This window comes from Vombatus ursinus, unplaced genomic scaffold (genome assembly GCF_900497805.2).
Source record: "Vombatus ursinus unplaced genomic scaffold, bare-nosed wombat genome assembly UNPS02014832.1, whole genome shotgun sequence".
Taxonomy (NCBI): Eukaryota; Metazoa; Chordata; class Mammalia; order Diprotodontia; family Vombatidae; genus Vombatus; species Vombatus ursinus.
The window spans coordinates 43,216,349-43,239,418 of NW_020954610.1; the positions used below are offsets into that span (position 1 = coordinate 43,216,349).

General features: G+C 37.3%; 1 protein-coding gene across 5 annotated transcripts in view; it reads left to right on the forward strand.

Annotated features, from left to right (window-relative positions):
• SMARCA2 (SWI/SNF related, matrix associated, actin dependent regulator of chromatin, subfamily a, member 2) overlaps nt 1-23,070 on the forward strand; it is a 216,091-nt gene that overhangs the window by 140,512 nt on the left and 52,509 nt on the right. For all 5 annotated transcript variants that reach the window (XM_027839554.1, XM_027839553.1, XM_027839555.1 and 2 more), the window contains 2 exons: nt 1,953-2,030; nt 8,923-9,141. In XM_027839554.1, coding sequence (XP_027695355.1) covers nt 1,953-2,030; nt 8,923-9,141 — 297 coding nt within the window. The remainder of the gene's footprint in view (nt 1-1,952; nt 2,031-8,922; nt 9,142-23,070) is intronic.

Sequence of the window (23,070 nt, forward strand, 5' to 3'; positions counted from 1 at the left end):
AGTTATCTTTGACTCTTTTCTCTTCGTCACCTCTTATATCCCAATAGTTAGTAAATCCCATAGGTGTTTCACTCTCTGGCAACCTTCCTCCAGGCCCTCAATGCCACCTGCTATTGCTCTAGCATCCTTCTCAGTTCATTCGTCTTCAGTCTCTTCAAACTAATCCTTCTGCTGTGACCTTTACTTCCCTGCCTATGGGCTTCAGCTCGTCATGTTCTAGATGCCTCAATATCCTTCTCTCTACTCTGCCTGTTGAGTTGCTCTCCATTCTTTAAAAGCTAAGTCAGTGCCACATCTTCCAGGAAGCTTTCCCCAATCTCCTCTAGCATATCACAACGTGATTTTTAATAACTCTTAATAAACATGTGCATATAAATATATATGTATGTATTTGTACACATATATGTATATTTGTGTATGTATATGATCACGAGGTAGCATACAGTAGATAGAATGTTGGACTTGGAGTCAGAAAGATTGAGTTCAAATATGGCCTCAGATACTTAATAGCTATGTGACTCTGGGCAAGTTTCTGAACTTTTTTGCCTCGGTTTCCTCATCTGTAAAATGAGGATAATGATAGCACCTACCTCCCAGAGTACTTGTGAGGACCAAATGAGACAATAATTGTAAAATGGTTAGCACAATGCCTGGCACATAGTAAGCGCCATATAATTGTTTTCATATGCATATATACACACATAAATATGTATATATGTATTATTATATAGTACCCATCTATGTATATATTACATGCTACACATGTGTGACATACATGTCTGCATGGGTGTACATGTACATGCTATGGAAATTATATGTTTGTAGTCATATTAGGCTATACATGCACTGTGCATCTGTGTTTACATTAAAAAAAAAAACATCGTATATCCATTAGATTGCCAAGGGTAAAAGTATAGAGAGAAGAAAAGAGAACTAAGGTTCTGACCTTGGGTAATATATACCTTCACGGATTGGAGCTAAGGGGGCACACAGAGAAAGGAGAATCAGTTACAGAAGTTGGAAAAAAAATGAGTGCAGTGTCGCCAGTCAAGAGAAGAGAGAAGGAACTAATAGGAGAAGGTATTCTTTAGTGCCACAAGCTTCCCATAGGTCTGAGAGGATGAGGACTGAACAAAGGTTACAGCATCTGATGACTGTGCTATTAGTGACAATTGAGAAAGCAGTTTCAGTAGTGTGTTGGGAAGAGCATCCAGATTGTACCAAGGCCTGAAATTCTGGGTTTTGCGCTTATTGTTTCTTCTGTACTTCATTTAAGTGTCTTACGGGTTTTTTCTTTGTCTATTCATTCATTCATTCATTCATTCATTCATTCATTCAACTATTCATTTATTCTAGAGATGTTTAAGCAGTTACTCTGTTTAAGGCATCAGAAGTAGTTCCTTTCCTTTGTCCAGGGCTTGAAAAGTTATGAAACATCTATTACCTCCTTTGATCCTTTTATGGGATCACCTTTAAGCTACCAGGTCTGCAGCTCTAATCTTTATTATTAATGCTGAATTTGAAACATAAATTCATATATTCTAATCTGGACTATTTAGCATAGGTACTTGATTCTTAGCTAACAATCAATCATATCTCTATCCACAATTTGATTCACATATTTCCATTTCTGTAAGGCTTTGGAGAAAAATGACCAGATCAGAAGTCTTTTCACCTAAAATGGAAGTGAATTATAATAAATATCAATATCAATATCAATAATAAGCAATATATGTTTGTCTGGATTGATTGTTGAAATGTGATGTGAGATAATAATAATAATAACATATATAGAGAGAGATTCAAATGGCTTCTTAGCTTCCTTTTTGTATTTCAGAATTATGACTCACTGTAATATGGAGACTTATGGTTCCTTATATCAGTTTGACTAACCAGAGATCACTTGGTAAGCCAGCCTCTCAAATGATGAATTTCTGTATTCCTCTGCCCAGGAAGAAGATGAAGTTCCTGATGATGAGACCCTGAATCAAATGATTGCCCGACGAGAAGAGGAATTTGATCTTTTTATGGTAATGTTGCAAAAATAATTAAAATGTAAAATTACTGATGTCCTTCCTATAAAAAAGAAAGGTTTAGTTTAGAGCTAGGTGAACTTGACAACTCCTGTTACAAAATCTGTATCTCATTCTCTAGTAGTTCACTTACTAGAGCAAAATAAATGTTCCCTCTTGGAAAAACAAATTTTGCCATGAGAGCACCATTAATCTTAAAATGTAGTTAGTGCGTTGCAGTTTTCATTTGGTGATCAAAACTTAGAATAACTTAGTTAGTACAAATTAATCAACTCCAAATTGTGACTTGGATCTTCTGTGATTTTTCTTTTTAAGTCATTTGCCTCTCTATCATTCTTCAGTTTTTCGGAAGACTTTTCCATAAACAAAATTCATATTTCAGCTATAAGCTTATTTTCCCATTACCCCCAAAGACTCTTCATTGATATATTTGGCTTCTAGGAGTCATCAATAATCAAAGAATACCTCATATATTGTAAATTCTTTTGATGGTTATTAATGCATAACGAAATATAAAAAAAAATAAGTTCTTGGGTTTTCCAATGCAGTAGTTTATTGGCCTATAATCCTAGATCTTTGGAACAGTGACAAAGCTTAAAAGTCATGGAAAAGTCCTTTAAAGTCCTTCCTCACACTACCCCCACTCACCTCAATTGTTTTGCAATGAAATGGGGAAGTGTAAGAATGATGAGTTACCCATGTATAAATGGCAGTTGAAGATGACAAATTTTACTAGTTTACTACACACTGCCAGATGATTAAACACTCAAGTGAATCACTGCAAAGCCATGAGAGAGGTTAGTGAATAATGACAAGTAGCTTTTTGTCATGTGCCATGTGGATATTGAAGGCTATTCCCTAGAGGCTTACATTATTTGTATTATTTAATTAGCATTGACCTTGCTCATATTCAGAATTAAATGAAAGAGCTGCAATTCTTGCCAAGAGGCTGCAGAATAGGTAACTACTTTGTTAACTTTGAGGTTAATTTCTTTTTCTTTTCTTTTCTTTTTTTTTTCTTCGCAAAATTGCCTGCTGTTCTGTAGCTGTTTAATAGTATCAAGTCTCACTACAGTGGCTCACTGTGGTTCAGAGGTGCCCTGAGGTACTTTAAGGCTATGCTAGTAGAACTCCATGTTCTACCATGCTGGAATGACCTTGTCATCCCAGCAACAGATGACAGCTGTGGTACAAGGGCCAGCCAAGCTAAATATCAAGAGGCTCATCACCAGTGGCTAGGCAATTTTGTCATGGATCCTTTGGCCACAGTAACCCATGTTACAGACAAAAATATAGCATGAAGACCATTGATCTTTCACCACCATCTTTTCCAGATCATGATGTAGATAAATTCTTAGGACTAACTTTATAAGACCCTCCAAATTCAGTCAACGCATACTTTAATACTTAGTGGTGTCAATTCACTGGATGTAGGGGAGAGTGGTGAAAAATCTGTTGGATGATATTGTTCAAGAATAAGAAAGGAGAAAGGCCCAAGGCATGGTCTACATCCATGCAGGAACCTCAAAGTTATATAGGATCAAGGAAAACAAAATACATAAAGCTCTTTGCAAACATTAAAGCTCTTTATAAATGCCAGCTGTTGTTATTATATGTTGTGAAGACTTACATCAGGAAGAAAGTCAAAAGGTTCTTAAAAACATAAATACCCGACAATATAAAAAAATGGAATTTATTTATCCTAACAATCAGGAAATGACAGGTTACAGATGGGATAGTCTTTTCCACAGTAGCTGTCCCTGTAGTTAGGCAGTCAATTATGAAAGCAGAAACCAAAGTTGATACCAAAACTAGATGGACATAAGAAAATATGATATATAATTGAGAGCTACAATTGTTCTTTGAAACAAACTGTAGAGCCTACAAAACAGGAAATGAAAACAAGAACCATTTATTCACATGGACTATCACATTAGCCTCAGTAAGTTGGGCATCATTCTCCACAAGGAGCCCAAAAACCCCACAAAACTGCCTCAGGCATCAAATGGTTCTTCTTCTTTCCATTGTCTATGACAATGGGAGCAGCACCTTAAAATTCTAACATTACAGTCTTCTATATGCAGCATAAGGAAGTAGAAATGTCATTACAGAAAACAAAGATAAGAAATGCAGCTTGACCAGGCTGAGCATAAACAGAGGAGGTCTCTGCTAACAGTGATACAGTATTGAGGGCATTGAAGAATCAATATCAAGAAATCTGAAAGATGAGAAGATAACACAGTTTTTGGAAAAAAAAAGTATTACCCTTAAAGGGCTATTCAAACAAACATTAATAGTCAATAACCTATATGCCTACTTCGCTATCTCTACAAAGTTTTCTTGAGAATAATCTGCCCTACATTTTTAGAGCATCCTTAATGATGGTAAATGGAGATTTGTTTTTTTGGTCTTTTACAAGGTATATTCTACAGGAGACCCATATATGAAAGGTTCAGAGAACTCAAAAACCCTGCTGGTTTTACTGACTATAAAAAAGCATTTGATTCAGTATAGCACACTGCCACCTTAAAGGGTCTTCTCTAACAAGGCACTTTAACATATGTGTGAGTGTATGTTTATATTAGGATCATACAAGATTACTTGAAAGAAATAACAAGAGATCATTTAATCTACCTCTGATTATTAACATCAAACACTAAATAAGACAGGGAAACATATGGTCATCAAAGTAGTTTGACATTGTCATGGAGGATAACTAGGACAGATTCCAAAAGGAGAGATTGCTTATTATGATGAGGTCTTCCAGATGTTTCACTGATTGCATCAAGGTCCTAAACCCCACAAAGGCAAAAACAATCTATAATTGTTCAAGAATTTAGCCTATCTGTACACATGAAAAGAAGGATTGGATGAAAAATACATATTGTTCAGTTGCAGTTGGATGGATAACTCATAGTTCGTACGTTAGTACATACATATTTATAGATATGTAAATGGACAACGAATTGGTCCTAGAACTGAAGAGTAGTAGGAAAGTGTACTGCGTCATAGTTGGGAAACTAGGCGGTACTTTTAATAACCCCAGGCCTCCTTTAAGACAAACACTCACATCTTTTTAACATCAGTGTCAGCATGCTAATACCGCATGGTTGTGAGTAATGGAACGCCAAAGTCAGTGAAGAATTAAAGTTATGGTTCATGCCAACAAAAATGGAGAAGCACATGATGGGTGTGACTGGGCTGCTACATAGTACCAATATAAAATTATGTGGGACAACTGGTATCACGGATTGCATTGCAGAAATGTATGACTGAAAAAAGCAAGTGTAGTAATTATGTAGCCAGAGTGAATTGCTTCTTATTTTATACATGCAATCATTTCTGAAAAGAAGATAGCACTGGATTACTAATCAACAATTGGTCTAATCCCAATGGGACTTGCTATGCAGTCACCCAAAAAAAGGTAGAAGAATCAACGTATAGGGTTTTTTGGTCCAACAAGAGGGACAGAGAGGGCTCACTTATTAGACAAGGAGCCAAAGTGACTGCAGAAAACCTGTGTCTTAAAGTCCTACCCGCTAGTGATTAAGTCAGGTCACCTGTGAAGAACCAGGTGTGTTCCTCCCCACCTAGAGGCAGGAGACTATATTATATATATATTTTTTTTACATTACACACTCTGCCAAATTAAAACGGCAGTGGAGATCTCAAACCCAACCTTTTCCAAAGATCGGGTTAGTTTTGAATCAAGGAAGCCCTGCCCATTAAACTGAAAGCTGACTCTTTAGTACTGTTAATATGACTCATTGGGGCCCACTTTCTTGACTGGAGCTTAGTGGGGGATGGGAAGGGTATTATGCCCTTCTGCTATTTGCAAACAGCTAAATAGTAAATGGGTACCAGCTGTTGATTATAACATTTCCAATCATAGCTAAGCAGGCAGGCTCCTGACACTACAAGGAAAGGGGAATTTTTAACAAGAGGTAAAGATGTCATTATTGAGTGTGTAGGGACTTGAGGTAGTTTAACAGGCAAGTAAAAACTTTTGCAGGCCTCCCCCCTCCCCTTTTAGGTTACTACCTTATATATTCAAAGACTATCTCACTTATAGATTATCTGGAGTTTTGCTTCAACTTTTCACTGTAGCCTATACTAGCTATCTTTTGCTCAGTTTTATTAGTTCATTAGCATCTCCACCAGAGGACAAGGAAATAAAGTGTGGTGACTTGTCAGCACCTGTGGTGATGGGAAAAGAACAAACTATTGACTAAAACAAATACTGGGATTACTTAGAGATGTCAATAATGTTACCTTTATCGCATTTAAAATCAATTATATATTCAAAACACTCATGCACACAGATGTACAATTACTCATTTATATCTTTAGTTGTCTCTCGTACATACATGTAGACAATAAGATAGATAGTTATTTTCTAAAAAAAACCCTTTTCTACATATTTTTCTCTTCTGTTTCTGAAAGGTGATTTAAACAACTGTTTATTCCATGCTGATTTTCTATTCAGATGTTGATTTTCCAGAAACTATGTTTTCCACTCAGGGCAAGAAAAATATGTATTTCATAATTGGTTTGTTGGTCTAAAATGTATAGCCCAGTCGGGGAAGATGTGTTTTTTTACCTTGAAAGTTAGGGGGGAAAGTTCTGATTATTAACTGCTAATAATTGACTCAAAATTCTCTTGCTCTAGATAATTTGAATGGTAATTTGAATATATATATATATGCATACTATATGTGCATACATATTGTAGATTGAATTTTATTGGGAGAAAAAGGTACCAATTAGGGACTTAAATTCATGCCAGTAAACTATATCTTCCATCTTTAACTCAATGAAACTAGAAATCATTTTATTTTCCCTTTCCATAAAAAGTTTGAATGCATTTATTCTCACAACTATGAAAAAAATTAAATCTTTTAGTTATTTTACTATGATTTGTCTAGAGCAAGCCTTTCCAAACTTCTCAGTCTTCAGCACATCCCTTGGCTTTCAGGAACCCTTCCCCCACATCATCTCTTCGGTATGAAAGGAAATAATTTCATCATGTATCATGCGTTTACAAGTAAGGAATAGAGAGAATAATTTTTCATAAAGAAAATTTTATCCTGGCCACAGCTCACTGATACTATACCACTTTTGGAATATTTCAGTAGGATAATATATATTCTCCATAACCCTTGACAAGCTTATTGTATCTTCTGTTGTGAACCCCTGGTCTAGAGAATCATAACAATATAATATAAAAGTAGCATCATCATATTTGATCTCATTTTGGTATCGTATTTTAAAATAAATTATTTATGAGGCCACCAACAGTTTTGAAGATACCATATATGGAACTTCTTTGTAGGTACCACAATATAAGAAGGGATGAGCATTAATCTTCTGTTTCTTACCTGTTGAAACACAGTATTGTCTAACAATAGACAATTAGGAAATAATATTAGAAGCTTCTACATAGACTGTCAGTGTTATATGACTCATATGATGGCCAAATCTGTATCATAATAAGGTTCTGTTATACTTACCACAATCAAATGTCTCAGATTTTCTGAAATAGCTTTGATTTCAGGAAAAGAAAATACATTTTTTTTTGGCAAGGCAATTGGGGTTAAGTGACTTGCCCCGGTCACATAGCTAGTGAATGTTATGTGTCTGAGGTCACTTTTGAACTCAGGTCCTCCTGACTTCAGGGCTGGTGCTCTATCCACTGCGCCACCTAGCTGCCCCAAGAATGTACATTTCTAATGAGTTTTTGCACAAGGAATATCATTTGTCAGGCAGTATTCCCTGATTTTTGAATCAAAAATATGTTACTATAATACCTTTGAATTAATGAATTTAAGACCTGCAGAAGTTTAAAGATTTACCTGATAGATAGTGATGTTAATTTTTTTGAGGTTAGTGTTGGTGGTTGACTTTTTGATTCAATCTTTGAGTATTTGGGGTTTTTAACATAATTTTGATATTCATAAAAAGTAAAGCCTGTATTTCTACTTACATAAGGATGGAATGCAGAAAATTGGGCCAAAATCATAATTCAATGTGATCCTAAATCATGTAACTATTAAACATGATTAATCCCTAATATTAAGTAATATGAAGGTAAATTCTATGGCAACTTTTTAGCCTGTAGAGGATACTAGGTCATTGAGTAATAGATTAAAGCCAAATGAGTTATTCAGTTGATTTAGACACAAACTAAATTTTTAAGAGAGAATGAGGTAGAGAAATCAATAATTCAAGAATATTCATAGTATGACATCTGTAAAAATTGTTGTAACTAGATCAATTTAGAACTAAATTATCTTTGAGATCAAGATGTCTCTGATTCATACTATTTTCATTAAAATATACAGACAACATAATGATTGAGTGGCATGCATCTCTTCACAGTGTCTAGTATAGGGCTCTGCATACTGAAGATAGTAAATAAATTGGACACAGACTCTTTTTCCATCCAAAATTTCTGAACAAGCCTATGGCAATTCTGTAATATGAAGCATGTTAAGTAATTAGATTCTTTCTGATGTTTTAATTCTCTCTCTGTAGTAGGTAATTTTATAATTTGAATAAAAATGCACCTCAAAAGTGTGAGTTTTTAAAAATTTGTATCCTGAAAGGAATAATATACTCCAGAAAAAGTTTATTTTAATTAGTCATATGTCAAATATATTTTTAAAAATTCATTATCTGAAGTAGAATTTACATTTTAGCAAAATATAAAATTTTAGTAAAATTTAGTAAACAAATATCACTAACTGTTACACTCATTCTTCACATAGCAGGTAAAGGGATGGAAATAGTAGCCGGTAGTGTTGTGTTAATCATATAATTTTAACTGATAAAATAGTGTGTGTGATTTTCTTCTTGACATTCCCTAACGCTTTTGTCAATTATTATCCAGCGTATGGACATGGACCGACGCAGGGAGGATGCCCGAAACCCAAAACGCAAGCCTCGCTTGATGGAAGAAGATGAGCTGCCATCCTGGATTATTAAAGATGATGCTGAAGTAGAAAGACTTACCTGTGAAGAAGAGGAAGAGAAAATATTTGGCAGAGGGTCCCGCCAGCGCAGGGACGTGGACTACAGCGATGCGCTCACCGAGAAACAGTGGCTGAGGGTAAGTGCGACTTTTATCCTTTTTGGGGAATATATTGAATATATTTTGTTGAATACATATTAAACTTTAAGGATTTTTTTAAAAAAATTACGAGTGGATATGCATGCAGTGACCTGAGTGCTTTGAGATGACAAGTCGAATGAGCAAAATACTCTCGATTCAATATTAGTGATGATTGCCTACAGTTGCTGTGTGATTAAGTAGTAGGTTTTTTTTTAAGCTTTTTTTGTGAAAGAATTTGTTACTTTTCCTGAATTTTCCATTTCAAGAGCTAGAATTACTACAGCTATGACTAATGTTTTATTACAAGGTGATTATGATCTACCCGCTAATACTTAGGTATTCTTTAAACAGGTGTATACTTTAATCAAGATCACAGACAATTTGGAATAAAATAGCAGCCTGAGCCCTGCATTGTTTTTTCATGTGCAGTTTGTGCATTTGTGGGAAAACCAAATATAATCAATCCAGATACAAACTAGCAGTTATTTCCTTTTGGAATATCTTCATTTCTAATTCTAACTGCCGCTGTCAATTTCACAGTACTCAGTGGAAAGCACTGAAATAACAGCAGTCTCATAAGATCTTTTTGTTTAGGACCTACAGATTAATGTAGATTTTGGGGGTTGCTTATTTGAAATAAACTCATGATGCTATTGCAAAATTCAGCCACACATTCTGTGCTTGACATAGCATTTTTTTTTTTTATGGATTGGTGAAGTGGTCTAGGGATTTGCATTCTAGGCTGCATTAGTGAATGTATACCATGAGCCATAGATCGTAGAGAAAATCCTAGGTCAGAATGGGGTAACTAGCTCAAAGACTGAAGGAAAGGAGAAGCTGTGGCTGTATGTTGTTAACATTATCAAAAGAAAAAAATAAAGAGTATCATTTGGATGAAAATACATTCCAAGATCCAGATGGTAGATAGATAGCCAGATGACTGTGGATCTTCTTGGCTATAGGCCAAGACAGGAAGCTAAAAAGAGAGAGGAGGGGTCTTGTCACTACCTGAGATGCGATTTACGCAGTATGTTGTACAGAGAGAAAGATTATTTGGACTGTGAAATGGTTGAGATTTGTGGTCCTCTTTAAAAAAAGAGTCAGAAACTAACAAATAGCATTGTCAGTCCTCTTTGGGCATTTGAATTTATAATGTAATGTTTGTACCCTACTCCAACTAGTATGGATGGATATTCCTGTTTTCTGGTCAGATCTTCCAACCTCCTAATGCTAGTTTGTGAATTTCTTTTCTCTGTTTCAGCTTTATGAATTTTGATTTGACTAGTTTAGATGTGTGTCATTATATTGAGGACTCTTCCCACATTCATCTCAAAACTACAGGAGATTTTCTCATTTTTTTTCTTCTGCTTTTATTTAAGAAATAAATTAAGTACCTAGGGTATTGCAGGAGATGAGATGACTATCTGGCCCAGTATTTTAGAATCAATCTTTATGTATACATTCTACAGAGTTTACAAGCAGAATTACCCTGAAGGCCTTGCCCTTGTGTTAACGTCCTTATTTATTACCCAAGAATGAGACTGAGTTTGAGCACATTTTTGTGCTCACTGGAAACTGCTCTTTTTAAAATAAATAAAAGCAGCAAAAAATCAAGATACTTGAAAATTTTAGATTAGGTAAAATAATTTAGTAGCTCATTTTCCTACTCTGTTTATTGTGATGTGAGGAAAGGAGAGTGGAAAGCTATCCCTGATTTTCACTGAGAACGTTTTAGCATTTTTACAGTTTATTATAATTTTTTAGAGAGTGGTGAAGTAAAGACAATCTGTGGAAATCTCACGCTGTAGAATATAGTAAACTTTCACTTATCTACATTTCAAATACAAAGCTCCAATAACCCAAATATTCTTAACCATTATTGCAGAGTGATTATTGAGGTTAACGATGATAATGTAAGCATGCACTTTAGGTCAATGGGTACCCCTAAAGATGAACTGTAAAGTGGTTTTAATGTGTACTTTGGGCATCCTGGTGGTGCGGTGGATAGAATGCCAGGCCTGGAGTTAGGAAGACTCATCTTCCTGAGTTCAAAAACATCCTCAGACTTACTAGCTGTGTGATCCTGAACAAGTCACTTAACCCTGTTTGCCTCAGTTTCCTCATCTGTAAAATGAACTGGAGAAGGAAATGGCAAACCACTCCAGTATTGCCAAGAAATGGGGTCATGAAGAGTCGGACACAACTGAAACAACTGAACGACAATAATATTTAACTTACTGTGTTGTACTGCTTTGAAAACGAATGGTCACATATGTTATAACAATAATTTTAACCAAAATAGATAATTAATTCAGACATCCAATTCCCTAGCCATTCTAGATGAATGAGATGCTACTGTCATTTGTTTTCTAGTTGAGGATCATCTATATTCTTTAACATTGATTCATTAGACTTTGATCAGTGTCACATAGAGCCATGCTGATTATCTTTATGCCCCTTCATGTGAAGAGAACATGACCCCACCCTCGTGTGTGGACAGAGCAATAATGTGCAGTGATGGTACATCTAGTCTCCTTAACAGGAGATTTGGCCAGTGCCAAATTGAAAGGGCTACATTCATTCTTCTACCCAATGGATAGTCAAGGTCTCTGCAAAGGAATAGTTATACTTGCATATATAAGAGTTTCTTGCCACCACCAATGCCCTGGCATTTTGCCTCTAGTCTGAGTGGCACAATTGAGGGAGGTGCTAGCCACGTATGACCTCAAAGACTTATAGCTAGCAGAGCTGATTTTGTGCCAGCTCCATGCTAGATTTCGCGCAGAAGACAAGCAGTAGCTTTACTTAATGAGCAGACAGTCAGAAATAGACATGCCCATGAGATGGAGGTGGAGCCCAGAGATGGAAGAGCAGCAGGATGTGGAAGCCTGTGGTGTCAGGAATGGGATTTTGTGAAATTTGTTGCGTGGTTTTACAGAGGTGAAACTTTTTAATGGCAAGATATAGACGGTTGGAGTGGGTCATTCTGACTGTTTTGGATACTGATCTGACCTCTCAAATTCACATCCTAATCCAGCCAAACTGTCTGTGGCTCAGTGGCAGTTTGAAAGTTTCCCAGGGTATTCTGTGGACACGTCTGGATCTCTTGTTTCATCCTCAGCCAACTCTTGAGGAAGCGTGAGGTAATGAATAGAATGATAGACTTGCAGTTGGGAGCCCTGCATTCAAGTCATGGCTCAACTACTTCTTAAATGTCTGACCACGATCAGATGTCTTACAGCTCTAAATTTGTGATCTTACATCACCTAACCTGTAAAAGTCTCAAAAGAGGAACAATAAAGCGTGTGCTACCTATCTTACAGGATTGTGAGGACAGTGCTTTGCAGAACCAAGCACAAAAGAAGTGTGAGTTGGCATTGTCAACCAGTGCTGCTTTCATTTCCTGTCTTTAGTGGAAACCTGGCTTTTCCTTGATAGTGCCTCCCCCCTGCCCCTTGCTGCCCCTCTCTCCATCAGAGGCCACTCCTCTCCTCCCCCTGACTCACCCTGCTGTTTCTAGATTATTACTCTGCCATCATCTTTTAAGAAAGGCATGAAATCCTTTCACACCACCCTCATGCTATTCTTGTTGCCGTGCAGGTCAGTCTCCTAATCCATGGTCTTTCCCTTGAATCCATCCCCTTCCATCTCTGGGTGTCTCAGTACTCATCTAACAAAATGACCACATAATTTCTCAACCTTTTTAACTCTAACGCTCTTCTTCATCAACTCACTTCATCTACGCATGTGACCATGTAGCATGGTCCCATGTTAGACTTCGTCATCTCTTGTAGTGTCTTATAATCTCTTATAATTATCCTGAAGATCATAAGTTTCTAAATTCTACTTCCTAAGAAGACTTGTCCTGTCCTCCTTCTCTCCTACCCTTTGTCATTAGTGTGACCTCTGATCGCGTGAGCCATTTGTAATCTCCCAGTCATCACTGCCTTCAAACCGAGGTCTGCCGCTTTAGGTATTGCTAGGTAACACCCACCAACCAATTTATCTACTCCAGCCCCCATGCTGCTGAAGCCTCCAGGAGTAAACAATTAGTTGATTTCACTTACTAAACAATAGAGGAGTATAGCATCAGCTATGCCTCCGTTGCTGCTAATTTCATTCAGTACGATAAATGTTCCAAACCTTTTCCTTTCTCCTCAAGCCCCCCACATACCCCGCACTTAGAGAAGATGCCTTAGTTTCCTTTGTCACTGAGAAGACTGAGGCCCACCAAGGTGAGTTCTCTCAATTCCCCTTGCCTATTCCTCAAAATATAGAAATATCATTATCTACTTACTCTCTTTTCCCTCTGGTTACAGGAGAAGGAATATAACTACTTCTCACTAAAGTTAACTCCTCCATTTATGCTCTTGAGCCCTTTTCCCCTAATCTCTTCTGGGAGCTCACTGAACCTTCTCTTTCATTTTCAATCTTTGCTGCCTAATGGATCCTTGCTTAATGTCTCTAACCTCCCTGAAGCCTTTCTTTGGCCTTTCTATCCCACTAAGGTTGAATCTTTTCACTTGAGCCTTTCACTACTAAATTTCTTGAAAAAGTTGTCTACACCTGATGCTTCCCCTGCCTCAGTGTCAAAGAAGAAGATTATGATGTGGAAGCCTGAAGTGACAGGACTTTGATTTTGTGAAATTTGTCATATGTGATTTTCCAGAGGTAAACTGAATGTTTACTGGTGAAATGGAAAGGATTATAGTTCCTCATTCTCACTGTTTTAGATGCTCATAAACCTCTTATCAAACTTTATAGTCACTGCAAACTGCTCTTTTAAAAAAAATAAAACTGACCTAGCAATAAAGTTAGGAAACTTGAAATTTTTAAATTAAGAAAAAGAGTTAAGTCTTAGATCATTTTTTGTGCTGTTCATAATGGCATAAGAAATTGGAAACTCACCTCTGAATTTCCCTGGTAATAGTAACAGCATTTTTTACAGCTTTTTCCCATGCCCAGCATGGTGGGCAAGGAAGAATCTATGGCCATTCTACTCTCTGAAAAACAGTAATGTTTTTAATCCAAACAATTAGCTCAAATAGCCCAAGTATTTTTGTTTCACCATGTAGTGATCATCAATATTAACAATGATGACTTAGGCATTAACTGCAAGATAGAAAGTCCCTCCAAAAGAAGAAATCTTATTTAGAATGGTCTAAACATTGGTGTGCTGTCATTGGGCAGCAAGCTGGCATAGTGGATAGTACAGGGTTTGGGGCCAGGAAGAACTGAATTTGAATTCTGCCTCTGACACCTTATGAGACTCTGGCCAGGTCATTTAACCTCTGTGCCTCACCTCTCTCACAAGGTTGTTATAAGAATCAAATGAGTTAACATACATAAAGCACTTGGCAAACCTTAAAGCATTATATAAATACTAGCAGTTATTATTATTATCTTTGTTATTAGCAGCAGCAGTAGTAATATGTTTAGACAATCCTAATTTATTCAGCATTATAGACTCAAAGTTTTTATAAAATTGGGGTAAGCATGAGTGCTACTACAGATAAAATTGGGTCAAAGCTGTTATTTTGGGAAGGCCTTGATTCTACTCTTCCTGCTTTTTCAACCATAGCTGCCAACTCTCCCCCTCCTCTTTTTAATATGTATAGTTCCTCTTCTATAAAAAGTTCAGGAGTAGATATTCCTTCTAGAATTCAAAGACAAATTGGGATGCTATCTAAGTTCTATGGCTTGTAATATTTAATTGCTGCTCTGATTGAGTCTAGGGAATTTTTGTTTCTTACAATGAATCTGAAGTCTTAAAACTGTTCCATGCAAAAGTCACTCACTGTCGCTTAGACTGCTTACTGGTGCTCCTCTCGCCCTCTGCAGCCTCCTCCTTCAGCATGTGTGCTAATATGAACACTCATGTCAACATTTCCTGGTTTACACTGGAAGCTTTGGGAGATGAAGGAAGGTCTCTGTTTATCTTACCCAATATTATATGTAGGTCGCCACCTAAATAAGATATAAATGATGGCAATGTCCTCAGATCTTTCTATTTCTTTGGAAAGAAGGCTTTTGGAGTAATAGGATTTCAAGACAGAGAATAAGGGAAGACAGAATTGCTTCACTTTCCTTCCCTGCTGGCCTCATTGCCAGGTGAGAAATTGAATTGCCTCTGATTTATGAGCCCATGTGGAGTCCACACAGTTGTTGTCACTGCTTTTTTCTAAATCAATCCTGGCAGCTAAAAAAAACTGCCCCCCCCCCAAAAAAATTTAAAGGTAAAGGAAATTTTAACTAATAGTCTCAGATGCCTAGGAGTAAGTAATCAGAAAAATAAAATACGACTTCTTACAGAATACTTTAACACCATATTTTATAAAGCAGCATGATACTGGATGCATAATTAATAACAATTGTCATCTTCCCATCATGTTCAGTGCTGCTTTAAATAAGGTTCCTAATCCTGAGCTTCACAACTCAAAAGGCATATATAGAACCTACAGAAGATTCAGTGGGGAGCCAGTCAGAAAGATGATTAAAGAAGAGCTGGGAAGGAGAAGATGAAATATTGAAGGAACGCTGCAAATGTCTCAATTTGTGTCTACTAGGCATACCTCTGCTGAGGCCAGAACAAAGGGATTCATTTGGCATGAGAATTGAAGAACTATTTTTTTTCACAAAAGGAGTTATTTAACTTTAGAGTGGGTTAGCAACTATTAGGGTATAGGATTTCCTCTCCCGAGGTTTCTAAAATAGGATAGATTCTCAGTTGTTTGAATTGGCACAACCATGGTCCTTCTAGAAAGCCAGGGAATGGACTAGAAGATGTCTCCATCACTTTTGAGCTCTTCTGGAAGGAGAAAAAAATAATTCCTTTATTTAATCTATGAGAAAAATGCTAAGTTTTGGAGCCTCCCGTCAAACATACTGGTACTTAGTATTTTTGAGATGGCCTTTCCAACATGTTCACATGTATCACTGCATACCATCTTAAGCTGTGGGAAGCTGTGTACTCTCAGTCAGTCAATTCCCAAGCATATGTTAAGTACTAACTCTGGTTGAGGTACTGTGTTAAGAGCTAAGGATTCATAGAAGTAATTTGGGCCATTTTAGTTTTCCAAAAATGGGTCGCCTCAGTTAACTGGGGCAAAAATTTCAAGCAAACTGCATTTCCTTTTTTATACACAAGGGAGAGCTAAGGGCCTAGAAAATGGATTTGGGTAGCAGCGAATGACAGGCTCTGTGAGCTATGAGGAACAAAGGAAAGATTGAATAGGTAAGAAGGGAATTGTTTTCGAAGGTAGAGAGAAGGGCTGTAACATGTTAATAACATGGCACACAGCATTTGACAGTAGTCTGAGGAATTTCTCTTACTTGCTGCTGTTTTATTCCATTCAAAAGACTCAGATGACTACAATACTCTTAACAATGATGAGGCATTAAAACACGCTTTATTATTTAACTGTCAGCACTTGGGAAGCGTTCAGCTACTGATTAGTACCTGCAAGAGGACTAATTAAAGTCCAACTAAAGGACTGCAAACCTAAATAAATGAGATATTCAAAACCGAGAAAAGTATTTGATTATTTTTTTAAAGCACCAGTGTTTTCTAACAGCTGGAATTTTAGCTTCTTTTTCTGATCCTTTTGAAATTCCTGGGTCTATGCTTCATACATTCACTTTCAAATGAGTTAAAATCAGGATTGGTTGTTGGGAAGCAATCAGAGTCAATTAGGACCTTCTTCCAAATACCCAGAAAACAAATGAGTTTCTGTGATCATTAGATTGATCAAAGAATGGCAGCATAGGAAAGTAAATATTTGAAGAACTGTCTTGTATTTTCTCACAGATAATTTACATTTGTTTATTTGCATTTATTTGTCTTTCACAGTAGATGTTTTTGCACTTTTTTTAAAAAGAGAGAATTTATTAAGAAGCGGGAGGAAAAGTCTTTTAAATGTCAATTTAGACTATGATTGATACCTGGTGGCTTGGGAAAGAGCCAAGTACTGTGACAGAGGAAAATAAAACAAATAGCCTCTCCCCTTCAACTTCCTGACAAGTTTCTAAATCTATATTTTGGGGTTATGGGGGAAGTTAGAAGGGACTTTTCATTTATTTAAAAAAAAAACTGGTAGAGTTAGAGGTGATATTCTTAAGTATTTGCTGATATGTTTTAGTTCATGACCAAAGTTTATTCATGCAGGACCAACCAGTTAACAACTTAATTTTATCAATTAAATATACTCTCATTCACCTTCTAATCCCCCTACTTGACAGGGAGCACATAATAATAACTAGTATTTATGTTGTGCTATAAGGTTTGCAGAACACTTTACATATATTATCTCATTTAATGCTCATGACAACCCTGTGAGATAGGTGCTATGATTATCCCCATTTTACAGATGAGGAAACTGAGTGTAAGAGTTTATGAAACTTGCCCAGGACCACATAGTTAATAAGTTTAACTTATCATATTATAAGTTAATAAGTGAGGCAGGATTTGAATTCAGGTTTCCTAAATTCAAATCCTGTACTCCATCCACTGTACTATCTAAATCTGGCCTCAGACTCTCATTAGCTGTGTGACCCTGAGCAAGTCACTTAACCTTGTTGGCCTCAGTGCCCTCTTCTGTAAAATGAGCTGGAGAAGAAAATGGCAAACCACTCCAGGATCTCTGCCAAGAAAACCCCAAGTGGGGTCACAAAGAGTTGGACATGACTGAAATAATTGAGCAACACCACCACCCGGCTTGCTGCCTCTAGGTGTGACAGAAGTAGCACTGGTCCAGAATCAGTCTGGATTAATGTGAAACAACACCCTAACTCACTTAATGATTTAGTGGAGTAATGAAAAAAAAGCTAGTGGAACTTTGAAACCAAGTCCAATAATCTGCCTGTATAAATCTTGGACTGGTCTTTTATCCTCTCTTAGCCTTGTTTTTCCCCCTTTTAAAATGAGGGGAGGTAGACTGGATGATCTCTAAGACCCTTTCCTGTTCTAACATTCTAGGAGTCTGGAGATTGTAAAACAGATGTACAAAGGAACTATGATCTTCATCGTGTGCAACAAGAAAGATTAGCAAGCCAATGTCTAAGTATTTAAGACCTTACGCAGGCATATAAAGATTAAGTGACTTATTCAGGGTCACACAGCTAGTACACCTCTGGGGGGGGGGGATTTGAACCCAGGTCTTCCTGGTTCTTAATCCATTATTTTCTCCACATTGCAGTATTACCTCTATGATTCAAGGGTGGGGCAGGAGGTGTCACAGGAGGAAGACTGCACTTGTGAATTCAGTAATGGAGAGAGAGCTACCCTTGATAGAACTCTCAGTCCCATTTTTAACTGCTCATGAGACTGAAAAAAGATTAAAATTCCATAAAGTTCTCTCCTTTATGACAGATTTTTAATTTCATCCTTTTGAGAAAATAACTCATAATTTTCTTCTTTCCGCATACTTTAGTCTTTTTTGTTTTTGTTTTTGGCTAGGCAATGGGGGTAAGTGACTTGCCCAGGGTCACACAGCTAGTAAGTGTTATGTGTCTGAGGCTGGATTTTGAACTTAGATCCTCCTGAATCCAGGGCCAGTGCTCTATCCACTGTGCCATCTAGCTGCCCCCATCACATCCTTTAGTCTTAAAGCACAGAGTTAGTTGCCTTGATGGTATTGCCACCCAAGCACAAGATATGCCCTTGTCGCTTGGCTATTATTATTATAAAAACTATATAATAATAACAATATTTGTATTTATGGTTGTTGTGTAGTCAGTTAGTGACATCTGACTCTCTGTGGCCCCATTTGGGATTTTCTTGGTAAAGATATTGGAGTGGTTTGCCATTTCCTTCTCCAGCTCATTTTACAGATGAGGAAACTGAGGCAAACAGAGTTAAGTGACTCGCCTAGGGTCACACAGCTAGTTAAGTGTCTGAGGTCAAATTTGAACTAGGATCCTCTTGACTCTAGGGCCAGCACCCTATGCATTCCACCACCTCGCTGTACTAGCTGTATTTATGGTAATTTGGTGCGAAGGTTCTAAATTCCCATAAACTTGCCTGACCCAGAAGAAGTGAGAAAACTAACATATTTGTAATCCATGTATTAGAGACCCCATACTCTCTTCTAGTTTTGAAGCAGCTAGGTAATTCAATGAGTAGAACACTGAGCCTGGAATCAGAAAGACCTGACCTCAAATTTAGCTTCCAACACTTAATGGCTGTGACCTTGACAAGTCACTTTATCTCTATCTGTCTTAGTTTCCTCAACTGGAAAAATAAGGATTATAATAGCATCTCCCTTAGGATTATTATGAAGATCAAATGAGATAATGTTTGTGAAGCTAAGTATTTAATATGAGATCTCTTAGATGGAGATTCCTAAAATGCACATAAATACACAATTGACTACATCTGTCCTGATACTTACATGAACTTTACAGAGGTTATATATTAAACGTTTAGTACTGTGACTATTTTTCCTTCAGCAAAATGAGATTTTAACTTAGCTTACCTGATCATCTGATCCTTTCAAAGCATAACCAACAATGGAGTTATTAATCTACCACTTTTGCATGTGAAATCCTACCCTTATAATGTCTATACATATAAATTTGGCACAAATGAATTTGCTCCCAATAGCTCCAAACTCTACCTCCCCCCAAATCATTTGAAACTTTGAAATTTCAAGAAAAGGGGAAAATTATGTAACCAAAATAATTCATTTTATCTCAATCTGAATGAAAACCACCCTAATGTCTTTCTCAGGCAGCTATTTACTTTGTCTTTGTCTTCAATGTCTACCTGTTCTTATTAATGGATACTTTCATTATTTTGTATTAGGGAAAGCTGAATTTTTGTGATCATGAAGAGGTTGGGTAGAACTGCTAAACGTAACCTAAGCCCTGTTGAAAAAAGGGTCTTTAATTTTAGGTGCAACAAATTAAGTCACCTTTAGCCCTTTGCATATTATCTTTAACAAAGTACTATAGTCCTTATACAAAAACAAGTGCTGTATCCATCACACCATGCTGCCTTTCTGCATTTAGAAATCTGGAGATAACTGGGAAACCCACTTCAGTATAACCATTGCACCTGCTGTCTTCTTGGTAAGGGGATCATCGGCCCTAACCTTCTTCCCAAGGTCCTCCAGACCTTGGCATCTGTCCTGCTCCTTTCTCTGCCTAAGTACTCCCTGACCTTTCCATCTTCCATGAACTGAACACAAACATGAATCCCTTCTTTAGGTGCCGTCTCCCCTAATCACAACATGAGTTCCTTGAGAGAAAAGACTGACTGATTTTCTATTTGTATCCCTAGCACTTAGCACAATGCTTGGCACATAGTAAATGCTTAGCACATGCTTTTCCAGCCTTTTTGATAAACAAGCTTTCATACTCCTCCTTATGTGGACTCCAGGCCTGGTCTAGCACCTTCCTCCAAGATTCTTAGGACTAAATGTCATCTGCCCATTGGCCAGAAGCATTGAAGAGGGGTGGATTCTTTTTATCATTGAAGGTATAGGTACAGAAGCTAGGCATGTGCTGTAGACCACGGTTGCCATTTGACTTGCAGACTAGGGCAGATGGGTAGCAGCCTATTGAAGTAGAGAGAGTACTGGACTTAGAATAAGAGAGACAAGAGTTTTGATTGTATATCTAGTACTTTCTGGTTGTGTGACCGTGGATGAGTCACTTATGCTCTTCATCTATAAAATGGAGATGATACTTGTAATGTCCCTCTACAGGGTTATATGTCCCAGAATCTGGGGCAGCCTGGTAGGAAAAAAAATTACAGTGGAGGCACCCTTCTGCTGTCCAGACTCCATCCCTAAAGGCTGGGAAGGAATAACGATTAGCAGAGGCACTCTCTCCTTTTTTTTCTTTAACCCTGGCTGCTCAGATACCGTAGTTGGGGACCCTTCTTTTCCAACTTTCCTAAGAATGTCCCCTTCTCCTTTTCCTCTCCTAGATGGATTTTGACTCTACCCCAATTCTCATGCCTTTGTGAGGGAACCCAAATTTCCACTCCACTCAGACCCTCAGACCTATTTTCCACTTCCCCATATTGCTGAACCAGCCCTTTCTAGATCCCTCCCTGCAGAGAGGACATGGCTATTCATCCTACTTGAATGAGCTGGAAATCAGCATCTACAATCCTTCTGGTAAGATGGTGGACCACCAGGCCTCACCATCTGTCCTGATCTTACACACTCCAAACCTGCAGCCACTGCCATCTGTTCCATAAATACACCCTAAGGACTACTAGGCTTTGCACTGTATCCCTGGTGCCTTCTGGCTTTTCATCTGCCCAGTAGCTGAACCCTCAAAAAAATGTTTTCTCACTCAATTAGAATGTGAACTCCTTGTGAGCAGGGGCTGTCTCTCTTTTTCTCTTTCTATCCCCAGTGCTTAGCACAGTGCAGTAGACAGAGTAGTCACTTAATAAATGCTATTTTATTCATTCATGGGTTATTATTACTAACAAATAATACTAATATTAGTAATAAGAGATTCCTATCACTTTGTCCTACAGAAGTTTAACTGATGTAACACAGTTTCCATAATTGGTTTTAAAAACTACATAAACCTCCCAGGACATGCTTGATTTTCTCGCCAAGCAGAAAGATGTGGTATCCAAGGGAAAATACTAGTTTAAAATAAAAATTCATTTGCAAAACCTGATGGTAGAAGAGGATGGTAGAAGATAATGAGCACTATTGCCTCAATAAATAAGAATGACAGAGTAAATTGTGCCTGTAGAAAGTTTGGCATAAGACCCAACTAAGCCAGATCATTCTAAGAGTGTTTATAGATGAATAGAAATGAAGGACAACAAATAGAAAATGAGACACATTAACACATCTTTGACAACCTGTTCATGTCATCAGAGACAGATGAGCCACCACTTTGAGATTCAGTTCTATGAGCTTTGAAGAGGATGAAGCCAAGACTATATGTGTGCATACACACATGCAAACACATATATTCACACATGCGCACATATCTCCATACATAGTAGACATGCTTACACATGTGTGCCTATGTATGTACACATAAGGGACACATACACACTGCATATGTGCTAGACACGTGTGCATGTATGCACGTACATGTATATACATGCACATGTGTACATGTGCACACTTGTTTATATAGGGGCCATTTCATTCTTTATACTTGTATCTCCAGCACTTTTTACAGTTCCTATCACAAAGTAGACAGTTAATAAATGCTTTCTGATTGATTAATTTAACAGATGCAGAGTAAATAAGCAGAGTCAAGAAAATAATACACATGATTACAACACTATAAATGGAAAGAACATTATCAAAACAAAATTGAATGATGTGTTTTTATGATATGTTTCTTTTGTGTATGTGTTTCTGTGTGTTACACACAGACACACACACATATATACACCCTCCTCACCCAGACAGAATAATTGTTTCTGTGGGGTTTTTTTGGGGGGGGATGACAATCCCATCTTTCCCCCTCCTTAAGATTTCTTGAAATCTTATCACTTAATGTTTTCAAATTGGCATCATCCCTAATACCTGGTTTAGAGTGTGTATATGTATACATACAAATATATGTATGTGTGTATATGATGGTGGTGGTGATGTTCAGTTGTTTCAGTTATATCTAACTCTTTGTGACCCCATTTGGGGTTTCCTTGGCAAAGGTATGGAGTGGTTTGACATTTCCTTCTCCAGCTTGTTTTATAGATGAGGAAACTGAGGCAAACAGGGTTAAGTGACATGCTCAGGATCACACAGCTAGTAAGTGTCTGAGGATGTTTTTGAACTCAGGAAGATGAGTCTTCCTGACTCCAGCGATGGTATTCTATCCACTGCACCACTTAGTATGTAGGTATACCATATATGTGTATTTGTATACATGTATGCATACTATATATGTTATAAGGCATATATAATGTAACCTAAACATGCACACATATACACAGAT